The sequence below is a fragment of the Apteryx rowi genome, unplaced genomic scaffold (assembly GCF_003343035.1).
Source record: "Apteryx rowi isolate R43461 unplaced genomic scaffold, aptRow1 scaffold_0, whole genome shotgun sequence".
NCBI lineage: Eukaryota > Metazoa > Chordata > Aves > Apterygiformes > Apterygidae > Apteryx > Apteryx rowi.
The window spans coordinates 3745041-3762771 of NW_020447195.1; the positions used below are offsets into that span (position 1 = coordinate 3745041).

General features: G+C 41.7%; 1 protein-coding gene across 1 annotated transcript in view; it reads right to left on the minus strand.

Annotated features, from left to right (window-relative positions):
* The window catches only part of ATP9A (ATPase phospholipid transporting 9A (putative)), a 55089-nt gene extending 37666 nt beyond the window's left edge, over positions 1 to 17423 (minus strand). Inside the window, exons 1-9 of the mRNA XM_026055488.1 lie at positions 17419 to 17423; positions 16818 to 16962; positions 15751 to 15864; positions 13390 to 13498; positions 6504 to 6562; positions 5579 to 5630; positions 4914 to 5008; positions 4047 to 4127; positions 2615 to 2690 (exon numbers count right to left, since the gene is read on the minus strand). Coding sequence (XP_025911273.1) covers positions 2615 to 2690; positions 4047 to 4127; positions 4914 to 5008; positions 5579 to 5630; positions 6504 to 6562; positions 13390 to 13498; positions 15751 to 15864; positions 16818 to 16962; positions 17419 to 17423 — 736 coding nt within the window. The remainder of the gene's footprint in view (positions 1 to 2614; positions 2691 to 4046; positions 4128 to 4913; positions 5009 to 5578; positions 5631 to 6503; positions 6563 to 13389; positions 13499 to 15750; positions 15865 to 16817; positions 16963 to 17418) is intronic.
* Positions 17424 to 17731: the final 308 nt, after the last annotated feature.

Below are 17731 nucleotides of genomic sequence, written 5' to 3' on the forward strand. Positions count from 1 at the left end.
AGGTTGTTACAATCAGAACAAAAACAATGAATTCCAACAGCGTTTAAAGACAGAATCACTTTATTTTAAAATCTACAATTTAGTATAAACTAAGTGTTTGTCTAGTTGCTGTTCCCACCAAAAGGTGAATCATACTAACTCCCACCTTACTGCAACAGATGGAGCTGCTGGGAACCTATCAATATATTTTAATGCTATGTCCCACAGTTTCTAGAGAGCTAAGAGCAACAATGCTCTCCCTTTTCTTCCTACAGGAATATAATACAGTTTAGTACTATAAACCACTGTTTTTCTACAGGTTTCTTTTAAAGACTTCTCAAAAGGCTACTAAGAAAAATCTGGCTACTGTCAAAAGTTTAAAAGATGCTATTGCCAAGGTCCAAGCTTCTACTAGAAAATTTTAGGGGTCTGTAAAAATGGAGAAAAACAACGCTGAAAAAAAAAGCACTGCTGCAAATACATTGCCATTTTATATTCTGCTATTCCCCTGCTTCCATTAATGACCAAGGTTTTAACAAGCTGCAAGTGAATTATTTTTAAATAGGACTAATTCAAAAGAGGTGGTTTCTAAAAATACGCGGGGAAACATTCCCTTAAMAAAACAGGTCTCTGGAGCCAGATGGCAGGAGGTGGTAAGATCATCACAATTCAAATCAGCAGATGGCACAGCTACTCCGAATCAGCAGCAGACAATCAGAGTCAGACCTGCTCCTACTACGGCAGCAGATGGAGAAAGCCACATTGCTCGTAAGATGAAGCAGAGCAATGGCTGCCCCAGTGAGATGGCATCACCACAATTCGACAGCTTTCACTTGCAGAAGAAGAAAAATAATATTCACGGTTTTTCATAACCAATAGGTTTTCTTTACAGAAATGACCTACAACATGCATACGCTATACAAGATATTTATTATTACCACAGGAGAAACAGATTATTATGTTGACCAAATAAATCAAAATGAGGAGAAAAACCTATCAGGACTAGAAAACAGCTTGAAGGCACACTGGTATGTACAAAAAGAGTGTTTCTAATTGGTTTAGGGATATTCAGACCAGACTGCATTATATAAACCATTCTGAAAGATGAAAATATTTGTAAATGTTATTCGTATTATCAGAGCCCACAAAGGTGTCCATCTACTAATAACCTCACTTATATTCAGAAGGAAGGATTAGATTCAAATGGCAAGTTCATCYGGGCAAAGAGCAGGTCTTTGCATGCCTTTATACAGACACCAACACCACTAAAATAGCAAACAACTAATCAGGCAGAGCAGAGCGTGCGCTGTGCCCCTCCATTTGGGAAAGGTGTTTGTGCATGGAAGTCCACACACGTAACACACGTGTTCACATGAACGGCAGAGGAAGAGCTTGTACCCTGCGTAGGCACTGGGTGTGATCCTGCTGAGCGCAGGGGACATTTTCCAGTGTGTTCAGTAGGACGGTTCACTGTAACACAGTCTTGTGCGTTAAGTTCAGCCACACCAGTGCAGTGCCAGGAGGAGATCAACACATAGKTTTTTTGAATTAAGAACTGATATGAATTAAATTTTCAGAAGAAGAGATAAGAAAGCACAGGACAGAATCACAACAAAAATGGCTTTCCATTTCTCCCTTTTTTCTTTTTTTTTCCTCCTCCCTCCAACAGCAGGAAGAATTGATGCATCAAGTTTGGTATTTGAAGCTGCCAGTCCCAATACATGTATTTACACTTGGGGGGAAGGAAGGTAGGTTACCTACCGCATGACAATTACTGATCTATAAATAAAACTTGCTTGACTAAACTATTTTTGGACATGTAGATTTTTATGATCCTTCGGTCATACCACTGTGACAGCACTGTAATACATTTCAAAGAAGAGTCAGAGTAGATTCAGATGGAGACATACAGGCATAAAATTTATTCAGTATTTTCTGCTACTAAAACAGCAAATCAAAATTTTTTCAGTGCTTCACATAATCTTTAGAAGTTCATGTTCCTTCCCATTATTAAATCCATATACAGCTTGGCACTGCACTGTAAAACTTCTCCTTCAATAACTTTAATCCCAGAACTGTATTACAGAACTTCACTCTCTTCCAGTTACCATCCTGTAAACCTTGCAAGCACACTGCACAGGAGAGGAGCAAGGCTTTTGTTTTGACAAGCCTGTACTAAAGAACATTGATTAATCTCATGCCTTTCAATTTCATTAGATAGAGAGACCAAAATCTGCCAAAGAATTTATTTTTTTCCCTTTTCAAAGTATACAAGACTAGAACTCTTTGGAAGCACTTACCTGGAGATCTTTCATCTTAGCTTCTGTTACCAGCATCTATTTGACACCATTTCTGTTACAGATTAGAATGTCAATGTGGAGTGCAATTAAGTGCTATTCTAGTTGTAGATGCTAAAGAAGTGCCCAAAGGCCACTCCAATTCTTTCTCATCTAAGAATGTCCAAGAGGCAATTAGATGTCAACTCAGTTCCCCAGAGGTGTTAGGACAAGTGGGAAACTTCGTTCGAACAGCTAATTTCTCCAACTGACAGAGATCATTATTCCATTACAAAAAGACCTTTAAAAATTGTTAACATACTCCCTTAAAAAAAAAAAAACACATGCCTGCGCCTTACCTGATGCAATCACTGTGCTGGCCCATAGGGTGTTTTCTATGCTTAAGCTTTCATTCACTGGAGGGTCACTGTCCTCCTACAACACAGGGGAAAAAAAAAAAAAGAAGGTCCCGAACTAGTCAGTAATTTAAAAGATCAGTGTATGACAGAGTTACACATAAGTGGACAGGGATACTGGGGGAGCTGGTCATGGGCTTCTTGTAYAAGATGGAGGATTTTCACAAACCCAGTTAAATCTCTGGTTGGGTTAAGAACACAAGCACTTTGTTTCAGTGGAGTGGAAAGGTTGGAAAATAAATCTATTAAAATATCTCTTCCTGCTGAACGCCTCTGGGAATTACAAATGAGAAAGGGATTTGTCAGAAATTCTCCTGGGACTACAGCAAAATGTTCTTCTCGGTTGGTTCATGCAGATTACAAGCATTTCTCCTTCTATGTAAGATGTCACTGAGAACCTGCTTCCAGGCTCAGCGATGCCTGGAAAGATGTCTGACATGCACCAATGAAGAACAGTTACAAGAAAGTGTCATTYCTCTCAGACACCGGATGATTAATTCTACAGAACAGCACCTTTGCATGAGGAAGTACATTCATGCCTGCTCAGGGTTTATAAAAGAACTGCCTCCCCAAGCTATATAAGTGTATTCCATGCCAGCATTAGTTCCTATTAAACCAGATTAACCATACCTCATAAAGATAAGAGAGCAAACACAAAACTTACATATACCAGCAAACAACTTCCAAAAAGCCTTGTCTCCTGTTTGTTACCCAACTATGTGTCCTCTGAAAGCTCCCTAAGGGGATGCATCTCAGAATTTTAGTAGTCCCAGTGAGATGTGAGAGGAAAAAAAAAAAAAAAGGCAACCTTTTGCCCCAAATAGGCAGTGCATCTTCCCATCAAGTCAAAAGACATTTTTAAACAGTGATACTTCACAGCAGCTCTGAGCCACTGCCCTCTGAGATAGAGAGCRTATATAACTGAGCTCACATAGGCTGCATGCAATTCAAAGCAAAAAAACCCCACCTGACTTGGAATCCAGACTGYTTTTGCCTCACCTAGCCAAGATACTCTGCCTTTTCACAGTTGGGAGGACAATTTTAATCCTTCAGAGTCTGTGGTGGTCCTTCTGAACAGGCACAATGATTATGCAACTACCAGTCTTGATCTATATGTTCAGATTTAATACCTTCAGAGTAGGGTCCTTAACCCTGAACAGCCTATGAAATCGTCTTCAAATCAAAGCTTCAATAACCATATATTTCTTTCAGATTTAATTCACGTATGATTTTTATGAAGGAAAAAAAAGAAGGTTCAACRAATGGCAACCCTTCTCTATTTCTCCTGAAAATGTCTGGAATCTTGGAAACTTTCAAAAGGTTTGCACTGCAAACACTGCACATATTATTTAAAAGATATATCAGGAGGACTCACCCTTGTGAAGGTCCCCACRAAATTATGTATATCTATATTGGGCTCTTCTGCATATACATARGATCGGATTTGAAGTAGGTCCTACAAGAGAGACATGTTTTAGCAGATGGTTAGACAACCACATTTTAATAACATACAAAATTTTCCACCAAAGTACTTCAAGCAAGAGTTACTTAATCAAGTTATGATAGTTATTAAATCATATTACTTATCTGAGTCCAACTATCTAGGAGAAAATGCAATCATTATCCCAGCTTCACTGACAGTATTTTTCTAAGGGTATTTCTTGAAGCGACACCACAAAGAGACTCCTGGGAGTTGCTTAGTTGTTGGTGCCCCACAAAAGAAATTTCAGCCTGAATAACCAATACAGCCTATGATTCTCTTTACTTTTCAGTACAGATGACTTAGACTAGTCTTCCCAGGCCAACAAGGAACATCCTACCACCTGATGTTTAGTTCGAGGTGCCTTTGTCATCAGGAACCGTTCTAGGGTGACAAGAAAATATGCTAATTCTGCACGGCACTTTCACTGCTGACTCCTACACACATAGGAACTATTCACTCCACCGCTAGAGAATGTCCTTCTTCCAAATATTTGTATAAAATAAATTTATTGCACTTTTTACAGAGAGAACTTCAGTAACAGGTATTCAGATTCCCTTTGTTTTCTTTCTTTCTTAAACATGCAAACTATTTTTGCTGGAGGGTTTTGGAAAATATCATGTTTGATGGAGGTTATGTGCGAAGCAATGCTAAAYCAACCAGTTTCTCAAACAGTCCATTAACTGAAGGAACTGAACATTTTTCAGGTAAATCAGATATGTTTGTTTAACAAATAAAGTATTTTGCAAGAACGCAGCTTACAGAAGCAGTTGGCAGTCTCTGGGTACAGGTCACAGGCAGCCGCAGTTTCCAGTCCGTCTCACCATCCAGCTGATCGGTGCGAAGGAAACAAGATCCTGTGGATTTTCAACAGCAGTTAGTGTTCCCTCTAGATGYGTCTTAGGAACATCAATAGCTTATGATATGGCTTCATAGCTAGGACACTTTTCTTCCTTTGAAAACAGTATCTGATTTAAAGTAACATTTGTTAACAATGTAAGAATCAAAATGTTATTCTTGCATCACACACTTAGTTCCTTCCAACAGTCTGAATACAGYGAGACACTGCATTGTATCTTTAAGATATTTGAAACATTCTCGTTAGTCTTTATGTTTTCTAAATCTTCTGATCAAACATTTCCTTATCTCACACTTAACAAAACAAATCTGAATGGCAAGTAAAATGATTTACATCTACAACGCAAGTCATTGGGAGGTAGTTGGATTCAACTACCTATATTCTTTAATTAACAAGCCAAATCAGCATATAACAACATGAGAAGCGGTGGTCCGCTAAAGTGTTTAAATTCTCTGTCTCCCTAAAATTTAACTATTATCTATTTCTTTCACATTTCCAAAAGATAATTTTCTCTAAACAACCAGTGAAAGGTTAATGACTATTTTGACAATTGGTTCCAGATGTTTACCATTCTTCTCCGACGTCCTCAGGAAGATCATGTCAGCAGGGACCCGCTGGTTCTGTTGCAAGAAGAAAGGCCATTATTGTGCATGCAGCCCCGCACGCGTGTGCGACCTCCGTCCACAGCCCCACGGTGACGAGGCAAAGGRCTCGGGAGGAGAATGTGTATTTCTTTGTCGGACTGAAGCTTGGCATTCATTTTGCTTTGAATCCTGAAATCGCTTCCCTGCAGAATCCCAAGTGCAGAACAATAACTGGTGCCAGCTCCCACTGACCAGCCCGCACTAACGTCTAGGTTTACAAAAGAGCTAGTGAGTAACCCTAGAGGTATGAAGGAATTTTCAACTAGTGCTGCTTTCCTTTCAAGAAGCACTGTGCTAGAGGAAACCATGTGTCTGGAGCATACAGGCACCATTTTCCTCTTTTTGTACTGAATATTTTCATGCTGATAGTTTTAGGGTGCACACTTTCTTGCACAGAGAACACGTGAAAAAATGCATCATGAAGGGAAAATATATCTGTACATACAGAGGCCTGCATATGGATCTCTGTGTTCCCAATACTTGTGTTAGGTGTTTACACGAAACACAACATTTTGATGCTGCCCTTGTATCCGGTGTTTTATCTGTGTTCAACAGTCAGAGATGGGGTCATGCCGTCTTCTTTTATCTTGCTGTAGTTTAAGTGGAAAAATTCAGGTCACTGACGTTTAATTAGAGATTTGTTCTTATTTCTAAAGACTATGATGCTATTCTCAAGACAAGGGGAAAAAAAGAAAGAAAGAAAAAGAAAAATCCTGAGAAGTGATTAAACATCTTAATATCTGACACTCGATACTCTGAGCCTATCATAAAACAAATAGGGCTTCAAAATATGCCATTTTCTACGGGCTTGCGCAAAAAGCATTTTGCGAACAAAACACGCACACTAACCTTCTCGACAATGATGAGGTCGCCTACTTGTATGTTAGAGCTCTTCACCTTCACGGTCCCTGCGGAGGAAAGACACGGGCGAGTCACAGCGCACCTCACGCCAGCGCGACGGGGCTCGCCGGCGCTCTCCGCGCGCTTCCCCCCAGCTCGCTCCCCGGGAGGGAACCGGCAACGTTTCTACGGCAAGAATCGCGCAACGCCGCCCAACCGGGACTCCTCAAACCCACCGCTGCCACCGGGTAAAGCGGTGGGTTTCAGTCTGTGACAAAGGTGGAAAACCATTTGCCTGGACAGCTACCCACCTCAGTCCTGGGAGCAGAAACCCCCGGTCACTCGCTAGTGACAGCTTCGAAGCTAGCCGTCATACTCCTTTCACACTGTTTAATCGAGGGATTTGAAAATACTGCCAGGCGGACGACAACGCGGGAATAGCATGGGGACGACAGAGAAGCAGCAACTTGCGGCTCCTCTTCCCCAAGCGGATGAAAGTTTAAAGCCTAAGCCTTCAAGCCCAGACCTGGAAGCCATAATTAGAATGGACACGTCTTCCAAACAAGGCTCGTCCCCTTCTGCGCCGCAGCGTTTATACCCGGCCCAGTCCTACAGCCGCTCTCTCGCCTCTCCGCGGCCACAGCCCGGAGAAACCCTGCCGAAAACACCTCGGCATTTATTCCTTTGCGGCTGTCAAGCATTTACCAGCTGCTTTAAAACAGGGGATTAATTTAACAATTGCCTAGTAATTTTAGATCATTAGCCAGCTCTAGCTTCGGCTTGCTCGGCGAAACGAGTGATTTATAATCAGTTAATGTGAGCCCTGCCTCTACGTGTCCGTCTGCTCCGCTTCAACAAAAGCCTCTTTAACGCGCGGCGGTGCGAGTGGGAGTGGGGGCRGCCCGCGGGAGCTCGCGCCGGGCAGGGACAACGCTCCTACTGTACCTCCAAACTCGTGCGGGGGCCGGCCGGCCCGCTCGCAGCTCCGGGGCCACGCGGAAGGGGGAAGGGAAATTAGCACAAAGCACAAAGGTCACGGGGATTTTACTACTGGCAGTCCCTTCATTAGCATCCTTCGCAGGATATGCTTCAGTGTTTCTGCTCCAAATTAACAAAGAAAGCCATTCTGAGCTCCCGGCAGCCTGCTGCTTTGGTGACACACTGCGTGCTTAACAACATGCTTCGTCCCTGCTCCTAATAAATGCAGCCTTCCTTACATGCCGTAATTATTCCTACAAATTATAAGCAGTCACGGCCCATTGCACAAATATCTCGTGGGTCTTTTGCAGATTCGGGGTTTTGCCTGGTGAGATTTTTTTTTTTTAAGTTAAAAAAGGGTAAACAAAATCAATGCTGGGCTAAAGACGTCTCTGATGGGGCAGGAAGCATACCAGGGATTAAGAGTCCATTACGCAGAGGCTTAAAAAGAAAAGCCGCACTCCAAGAGGATCCAAAAAAGCATCCCTGGCAGTCTTATGTATGGGCTATACAAAGTTAGGTACTACGACACTAAAAGGGTCTGACAGATAACATCTCTTCCTCCCCTTTTAATACGGTTATTCATGAAAAAACAAAAAGTGCTTTTGAATATTCTGCTCTGCAAAGGAGGAAAAACTGCATTCTCTTCCCACAGGCATAAAAATTCCCAAATCATTGTGTGAAGCCTCTTGGTTAGGATCGGTGGCTTTGTTTAACCATATTTTATTCACTTCCCTTGAAAAGCGCAATGATTTATTTGGTGACTATCAGCATCGGAAGCACTACCTGCAGGGTTTGGAAATGGAAAGGAATCTTATTTTCATAGCATTTTTCTTAATAATGTAAATTCATGCTGGAAAAAAAAATGTAATGCCTGGACAAAGCTACAACTTGATGATTTCCTATCATTATGTGCATTTTCATGCTGATTTTTGGATCAGTATTCCAAAAACAACATTATCTGCTTCAAAATTTGTTTCAGTCAGAAGAAACTGACTGGAACAGATCTGTTGTTCCCAACAAGCCTCTCAAAAGTCTCAGCTATTCTAAGGTAAAAGAAAAAGAAAAAGAGGACAGAAGTACCTTTCTAACCAGCGTGCCTTTTTTTTTTTTTTTTTTTTTTTTTAAATAACTGCTGTATAAATGAGATTCCCTTTTTAGGTAGCAAAACTAATTCTGCTTCTCCAGCCATACTTGTGGCCCCTCATGGATGATATCTCTGCAGTATGTACCATATGTCCCACTAAGGCGGCACAGGACCAGATGTTTCCTTTGACTCAGGACTCCCATAAAGCAACTTACTTGCATTAGTTTTATTTCGATCTTGGGAATTCCATAATTCCTTTTTCCTTCAGTGTAAAAACTAGATGCTAAATACTAGATGTAGATTTTCTCACACATGTTTAAGAAACTAGCTAATAACACTAATGCTTCAATTCTCAGTACTGTTCTACTGCTAAATTAGTGCTTTTATAAATGCATAAAAATACTTCCCTCTAAATACAAATAGGTATATTTAGAATTAGTGTGGATTTTACAGCATTTACTTAACAGCTTTGCTTCCAGTCTATTTTCAGAAGTTAATCAGAATACAAGTCAATCAGTGGTTAACACACACACACAAAGCAACTAGTCTTGCTCTCTTATGTTAAAATGAATCAGTTCTTAAAGTTTTAATGATATTTGCTTGTATTTTGTATTTATCTTTGCTATATTTTGAAAAATTCTTATGATAAAAGAGTAGAAAAAAGAAGGCACAATTAAATGGAAACAGTTTGTTCCAGCTTCAGCTACAGCCTTTGGAATTATTACCGAATCGGCAGCGTGATGGATGTATCACAATGCAGATTATTTAAAGTATTAAATACATCAGCCAGGAGAAATGCCTCTTTGTACCATGTAAACACCTAAATCAAGATCTCACAAGAGATCCACATGGTTTTCATTGAGGTAGAGATCAAAATACTTAATTCCAAATTAAAGATGAAGCGATAGGTTTATTAAAACATGTCAAATGCATCCTAGAACCTGAAAAAGGGACTGTTTGGATCCACTGCACCAAACTTCTGGCTTTTGTGGCCTTATGCTGTATAAACTGAGGAGTAAGACTCAGAGGGTTTGGGAAAATATTGTTTTTATATGGCTGGTAAATGCCAATGATCTGTATCTTAAGTAGCACCCCTCAGTAGGAGGTCTCTTCCCATTTCTTGCTGTGGAGTTTCTCTCTATTATGCTGTGTTACTGAGGGGGGTGAGGGAGAAGAAAAACAAACCAAGAATTTGCAAGCACAGTTCTAGCTTTCCGTCAAGCAGAAAGCCGGCATACAGACCCCGAACACAAGCAGTCTTGTAGGTTTATGAATAGGGGATTGAAATTTGATTGTTTTTTATTACAATCCAAACAACTGTCCTCTAAATACAGAGCATTCTATTAAAAAATGCTTTCCAGAAGTCTTCTAGTTTCATCATTTTGGAACTTAAATGGATCATAGCAGTAGAAAGGGAAAACAGGTTCAGTTTTTAGAGTTTTTTTGTTTGTTTGTTTGCCTTTTTTGTTGTTGTTGTTGTTGTTATGAGAACTAAAGGAACCAGTCCCATACAGAAATTACACTACTATCTACCCTGCCTCGCACTGTCCTCCAAAAAGATTAGTCACTGGAATTTAGCAACTATATTCAAAATAAAATGCAATCCAAAGAGGATTCTCCCTCTTTCCTCTATAAAGAAAGCAGCTTAGTGAATCTTAGAAAGCTTAACAAGATGAGTGCATTTAAAAAAAAAAAAAAAAAAAAAACACTTTCACATACAGCAACAAAGCTGCAAATTGCCAATAATTACAAAATACCAGGAGTATCATGTTAGCAAGTTGGATGCTGGAGAGCTCCTTGTGTTCAGCTGATGGCAGAAGTTGTCTTTGGAAGTGCAGTAACAGGGACTGCTCAACTGAGCATACAGCTGGTCTCTGTTGAGAGCGCGCTAGCAAGAATTCAAAGCACGAGAAAATGCACAAAGAGGACAAGAGGATCCTGGTTCAGGAAAGCACTTCAATCTGTGCTTACTTCTATACCTATTCAAAAAAGCATATAAGCATGTGCTTAAGTCTCCTCGTCTTCATTCAGAACTGAATATGCATTTACATCCCTGGGCCAGGGAGGCCAAGGTTGGAGATGGGAGAAACTCTTCTCCAGTCCTACACTTTAACAGCAGCTTAGTGAAATTACTCAGCAGAACCAAAAAATAACTTGAAGAAAGCTTCAGAGATCCATTAGGCCTGTTATAGCCAATCTTGGAGAGCAGTGGTGTTCAGCTTCCACCTCTCCTAACCTCTGCCCCACCAAGCACTAGCTTTAGAGGTGAAACTATTGTGAAGTAAAACATATATATCTCAACATTTCAGAGGGCTTTTGTGCCCTGGTGCCCTTCTGCACTGCCCTTTTCAGTACAGGACTGTGCTAATATCCTGAAGCATGAACTGTGCTTTACAACAAAAGAAAAAATGAAATGGCCTATACGCTGTCTGCAGCAAGTCCTCTCTGGGGTTTTGTCAGCCACACTGAAAATTAACGGCAAGAAGATCAGGCGTTCTCAACTTATTTTAACTTTGATGTTTGCCGCTTCTACTTCTCACCTGAAGAGGTGTTTGCTAGAAAGCTTATCTACATTTTAACTATACTAATAGATAAAAAAATATTATACCTTTCTTTTGGTTAAAAGCATCCAGTCCCCACCCATGTTGACATCACAAGCTACTTCCACGTTTGTAGATGATGCTTGGAGGCGTTAAGGTTTTAATCAGTGAAAAAAATGGGTACTTGAGTCTTCTTGAAAGCTAGGCTACTAAAGGACACCAAAGTGCAAGTGTGTGAGAGAATGAATTTGACTTTTCTCCCCAGACTGCTAGGCAATTATAAATGATTTTCTGTGATTTTTCCTACTATAAACTATACCGCTGGAGACTTTCATTACTCTCTCCCCACACACACCAAATGTATGTTCAAAAGTAAAATAAAGTGGCTTAAGGTTTTCTGCTAGTGCCCAGCTGCCAATCCTCCTTGGTTTCTTTCACGAAATTGGAAAAGTTAAAGGGTTGGGGGGAGGGAAATCATTCATGGGAAACGTAATAGCAATATGAAAAGAACTAAAGGAGAGGTCAGGCCCCTTATACATCATTGAAAGGAATCCAGAAGGCAACTCTTTTATATCTTTAAATAGATGTACTACACCCCTCTTGGATGGGGCTTTTGTTGGTTGCCAAGCATTTTAAGTGTTGTAGTGAGAACATGTTATTAAAAGGGGATTTAATATTCAGAAACTCCAATTCCTTAGTTTGGAGTTGCCTCATAATTCCTGGCATGTGAAACATATACAGCTCTAAGCAATTACACTTAAAAAGGAGGCTTATTCTTAAAAGTGCAAGTGTTGAAAGCAGCATATTTTTAGTACACCTAGTTCACCACATCTTAATTCAGGGGTATAAACTTTTATAACAAAGAAAATTGAAACAGAAAAAGAGTTGCTTAAATTTAGATCATTCTTTTTGAAAAACAAAACCCTGGCCTCACTGATGTTGTCATGGTATTAGCAGTAACTCCATAGTAAAGAAGCCTTCGATTTTTCAAATGAGAAACTAAATGTCTTTGTTAGGTACAACGAAGTTGTAAACGATGACCAGCAGCAATGATCAGATACAACTGACATACCGGCTCCGTTAGAAACGAGGTTTGAGTTCCTCACAGCTGAGAGAAGGGGCTAAAGAAGATGCGTACAAAAATATAAGAGAAGACATTGCCAATATTGAGGAGCTATGTCAGTCACTACTAAACACAAAAGACGTGGTAACGTGTCACACAATCTCTTTTAGCAAAGGGCTTGCAGTGGTAAGTCTCTGCCTGGCACAGCTCAGAAAAAACAGTGGAACTCAACTCGCATCGCATGTTCAATAAATGATAGAGTATGCCAGTATGTCAGGCAAGTCACCTGAAATCTAGCATACACGCTTGCGTGCTCCTTAGTACACTGACTGCTTTTATGTAATTATAATTTGCAAAACAAATGCTGAAAGGGTTCCCAAAACTAGACGCTATAACTAGGTGTGTTTTCAGATTAATGGCCCAAGTGAAATACTCAAATATGCCTCCTGATCAATGAAAGTGTCAGGGTATATAAACATTTAAAGTTACCTTTACCATTAAGCGTTTTGCCCGACTCTATACCTTGCTCAGATAGCCTACTCTCACCCTCATTAGTTGAATCTGCCTTGCATATCCATCTTCTGACAATGTCCACAGACCTAGGCTTAACCTTTTAGTAGAGTGCTTTTGTAAATAATTTGCAGATGTGGATCCCGCTCCCTTTTCTCAAGCAAAGATGAGTAAAGCTGTTTCCATTAAAGAATATGAAGTGCTAGTTTATAGGAATCCTTCCTACATTGGTCTCTCTTGCCCACACGGTGATCAAGCAAGACATACAACGCAGGGGAAAGACAGCTGCGTGATTACTAAAATTGGAAGAAAACAACAAAAACGCAAGCAGTACAGCCCATCTCCTATAGCCTCATTCTTGTCTTCTTCCTCCTAGGCTGCTGCCTGTGGTTGCACCTCCCTCCCTCCCTCCCTCCCTCCCTCCATTCACGAAGCGCTCTGGAGGGCTGCTCGCACGTCCCGGCTTCGCAGGAAGGGAAACACATTTCCCTTTGGAAAAATCCAACTCCAGAACCAAGGCTGATCCAGGCCCAGATTTCATTTTCTTTGGTGACACCAATTCACCAGAGAGAGACAATACTGGTGGTGGTGGGGGGAGGGAAGTTCTGGCATACGCTGGCGTTAGGAGCAAAGAGGGTTTAAAGGAGGTTACGAGTCACGCCGCGGGCGCGGGGCGGCGCGGGCGCGAGCTGCGGGCGCCCGAGCCGCGGGGCTGACCTCTCGCTGTGAGCTTGCTGTAGATCTGCGAGTTCACTTCCTTGTCGCGCATGTAGCATCTGATCTCCTCCGTTGCCTCGCGGATGACGGTGACGGCGAGCACAAATCCCTAGAAGGAAAAGAGAATGGATAAAACAGCTGGGGGGAATCACAGCTGCGTCTGATGAGAGCAAGACGTGACACTTATCAGCACCAATGCCCACAATTCGCGTTTCCTTAGCCTATTTTCCGTCGCTCAATCATTATAGTGGTATTGTGAGCTGCTGTCCAGACTCCTAATAGTAAACCGACAGTGGACTTGTCACTTAAAAAAAAATTATGATTGCATTTGAGCTTTACCATGATGCTCCCCCAGCACCTCTCAAGCAAATCTTTGTAAAGTTTATCTGAAGTGGGTAAATAGCATTTCATCTCCCTCCACAGAGGAGTGGCCAAGATTGAAAGAGGTTACACAAAAGTCCAGGATAAGACAGAATTCCTCAAATCTCAGTATTCCCTCAACCACCGAGCTATCAAAGTTAATTCACCTAATCTGGGAGGTTCAGTCTCTCTCTCTCACACACGTGCGTGCGTACATGTGTATATGCACATACTCAACTTACTAACATGAACAGGCACTTTAAACCTACACGCATGAATTACAGATGGCACAAAAGTGAATAATCACATGTCTGCCCAATTAGGGTTTCAGTCCTATTTTTCCATGGATATAAGCAGTCATTTCATTTCCTCATGTCATAAGGAAAATGCCCACATCATACTCTTAACTTTAAAAATAAGCTAAGTTCACGCAAAATAATTCTCTATGGGGCTAGGACCAGGAAATAATTTTTATTAAGTACTACTTAGCTCAGAATCACTGAACAGTTAAAACATTCCTCATCAGCAGAAAAGAAATGAGAATGAACATTTCTCTTCTATTTAAAAGTGGCATTTGTGTGTTTAGCTAGAATTGCCTACCTGCTTTCCAAAATAAAATAAAAAAGCATCAATTATTTTCAGCTTACATTTTAGCTGCTTGAAGAGTCTTCGAATAATCATCCCAAAATATTGCCACATGTGCAGCCTCACTCTGCCTTCACGTATGTCATTCTAGCCCAAACAGTTGTATCAGCAGCCAGTAGCAAACAAAGACCTTCCTCGTACAGCTTTCTGGCAGCTCATATGCCAAATTCAAATTGCTCACCTAGCACGGACAAGTCGCAATTGCCTATACAAAGCTTGAAAAGAGAGATCCTGCGTGTATTTTATTTATGTGATACGATCTTGTGAAACTAGTGTTAGATTCATACAGCAAATTATAAGCACCCAGTCGAGTGGGAATTCAGTGAGATCCAGGCTCTAATACACACAAAGTTTTAGCAACCCCATGAAACAGCCCCTTTATTTTTTCCATCTTTTGCCAGCAGGGATCCTGCTGCATTTAGGTCCAAAATGATCTCCTTTGCCCACCCTCAACTCCCTCAGCAGAGCCACCAGCTACACTACCACTAGTGCTTCTCAAACTGCAGACAAGTAGTACTGTAGAAAGAGGATTGTTCTTCTATAATCAGTTGATTTTGTGTCATTTCTTTAAAGTAGAAGGGATCTCTATCTTTGGAGATGTTCAAAACTCAGGGAGATGAGGCCAACACCACGACAGCCCTGCTCTGAGCAGGCAGTGGGACTAGAGGTCCCTCTGAACCTAAATTAAACCATGATTCTCTGGGCTGAAGTGTAGCAAAAACATTCCCATAGAGAGAGAAATAGCAGTTTTTATTGGGATAAAAGATTGGGGGGGAGGGGGTAAGAGGTAGCTACATTTAAAGTATCCACTACAAGTGTAATAGGCTTGCACGAGCACTTTGGAGAATTAACAAGCCCTGCATTAGCCGTTCCGTGCAACCGTTCCTCGTGGTGTCCTTTGACAGCCCAAGAGTTTCTGCTTCAAACCTGATTATTATCGATTTGCTTTGGTCGCAGGTGAAACACATGGCTACCAAAAGACAAGGGCAAATAGTTTATAGGAAGGAAGAAGCATCTGCACCTTGAGAGAGTATGAATGAGCGTGTGCATGTGTGCACGTGAGACGTGTACACGCGCACACACAGCAGGGTTTTGGGGGGCCATCTCTGTTCTTTCTGTTTGTTTTTTTACAATGTGGTTAAACTATGAAACGTATCCTTCTCAGCCATGTTCAACCTTTACGAAATAAATCTTAAAGTCAGAGTAAGTATCTACACTAGAACACGTACAAAGGAGGCCTTAAGAAAACAAGCAAACAAAATGATTTAAGGTACAAATTTACACCCCAGAGAAAAGGCAGCAAAAGAAATTTTGTAGTCAAACACTGAAACTTTCTTGAATAAATAAATTACCTACCAGAGGAACCCAGTATGTGTAAAGTGCACCAAGCCTCATTTCCACGACAAATTGAGAGCAGGCCAAAAGCAAGAAATAAAGATTGAAGAAATATTTGAACTGGTTAAACAACACCTAAAAAAAAAGAGGAGGGAGAAGATTAATGAGTTCAGAAGTTGTGCCTATTGAACCAACAATAAGAAACAGTTTTGCTAGCTCCTCCAGCGTCTGAAGGCTAACTTAGGGTAGACTTAAAGCAGTCCGGGCAATTCACTTCTAAAGGTCAGCATACTCTGCCTCTTGCAGAGTGAGTTGTTGCGACACTGCCACGCAGCTGGGCTGAAGTTTTTAACAGAAATACATCATTCCACATTTATTTTAAACTGCTGACAACCCCCACTCCGCAAAGCAATACTCACACCAAACAGCAACATAACCGTCTATTTGGTTTGCAAAATCGTGCTGAACGCATGTTAAAAGAATTCAGTGAACTCAGAAAATTTGAGTGTTGCCCATTTTAATAACCAACACTACAGCACAGAGGAGTTGTACATGGGGTTGGGGAGAGAGACAGAGAAGGAAGCTTTAGGAGAGCAATCTTCTCTCCCAAGGTGAAGGACTCAACAGGGGTGGAAAAGCTGTCGACATGGGAAGGAAAAAAAAAACCCAAAGTCAGGGAACATCCCTGGGGAACCAGACTTGTTTCTCCTGCTGCCACCAAAAGAACATGTGGGATGGCTGAATCCTGCAGCTCCTCCCAGGCACAGGCAACACCACCAAAACAGCCGCTGCTGGTCCCACACATCCCGACTCCTCCCTCAACAGCTTCATGACCAGCATTTCAGGGCCTCTGCACGGGAAGGGAGGCAACAAGGTCCTCACCGTTAAATCACACTTAGCAACCCACTGCACTAAATATGTGTCTGCTTTCCTGGTGCCCTGAGCCAGCTTTTGCAGGAGGTCTGTGTGGCACCAGAGTGTTCATTATCTCCTCTGGCTCCAGGTTCTGTTCTTGTACCCCCTAAAGCCAATGAAAATGGGGAAAGGATTAGGGTAGGGTGATGAGAAGTGACTTTGTTCATACTCACCCCAGGGAGGAAAGTAAAAAAGTTGTATTTCTGGTTGTTGATCACATTGCGAGGGTACCTCTGGTCTCTCTTTTCCGGGTGGCCAAGCCAAACAGTACGAGGCCTCGGGTCTCTTCTCCCACAGCATCTTAGGCACTCGCAACACCTACGGGAGGAGCAAAGTTAATTTTCAACCCATATTTCTCCAACTTGCACACGCTTAACACCCCAAACCAACTGAGCCGAACACAAGCTGAGCGTCACTTCTTGGTCTCTCACTAACCGACCCTCACCTGCCGATTATCTACTACATCACAAGCATCTTAAAACCAAGACCTCAACATTTTACCAGATGTAGACATCCAGCTGGCCTGAGCCATTGCACGCCTGCCTTGCAGCTTGCTGAGCTATGAGCAAACATCTCATGCAGTGTTAGACCCTCTAATAAACACGGGCAACTATGTGTACGGAGCTGCATAGACACGTGTCGGTGCTCAGATGTGCCTGGAGCAGTGCGTGGGTGTGCAGTTTCCTTGGCTTACTTTCAGGAAACYGATGCGTGGAGAAGCATGGACCAAGTTCATGACTCAACTGAGTCAGTCGGGTCATTGCTATGTCCTACCCCATGGGCCAGTAAGAGCAGAGCATCTGCTCCGAGGTTCATTCCCACCTGGCTGATGGAAGAGCTTCCACCTCTGGATGGGATTGACTTCAGAAAGCAAGGAGATCTGGGGCACAGGCAGAAAGGTCCCCTCACACTGATGCTGCATTGTAGCTTTTATACCAGAAAATTACCATGAAAAAAAAAAATGATCACGTGCTTTTTATTATTTGTTTTATTTCCTTGTGACACATGAAAACTCCCTCAAATAAAAGGTTGTTTTCCCACCAGTGAACTGAACTGAAATAGGAATGCACATCTGTAAAGTGATCCA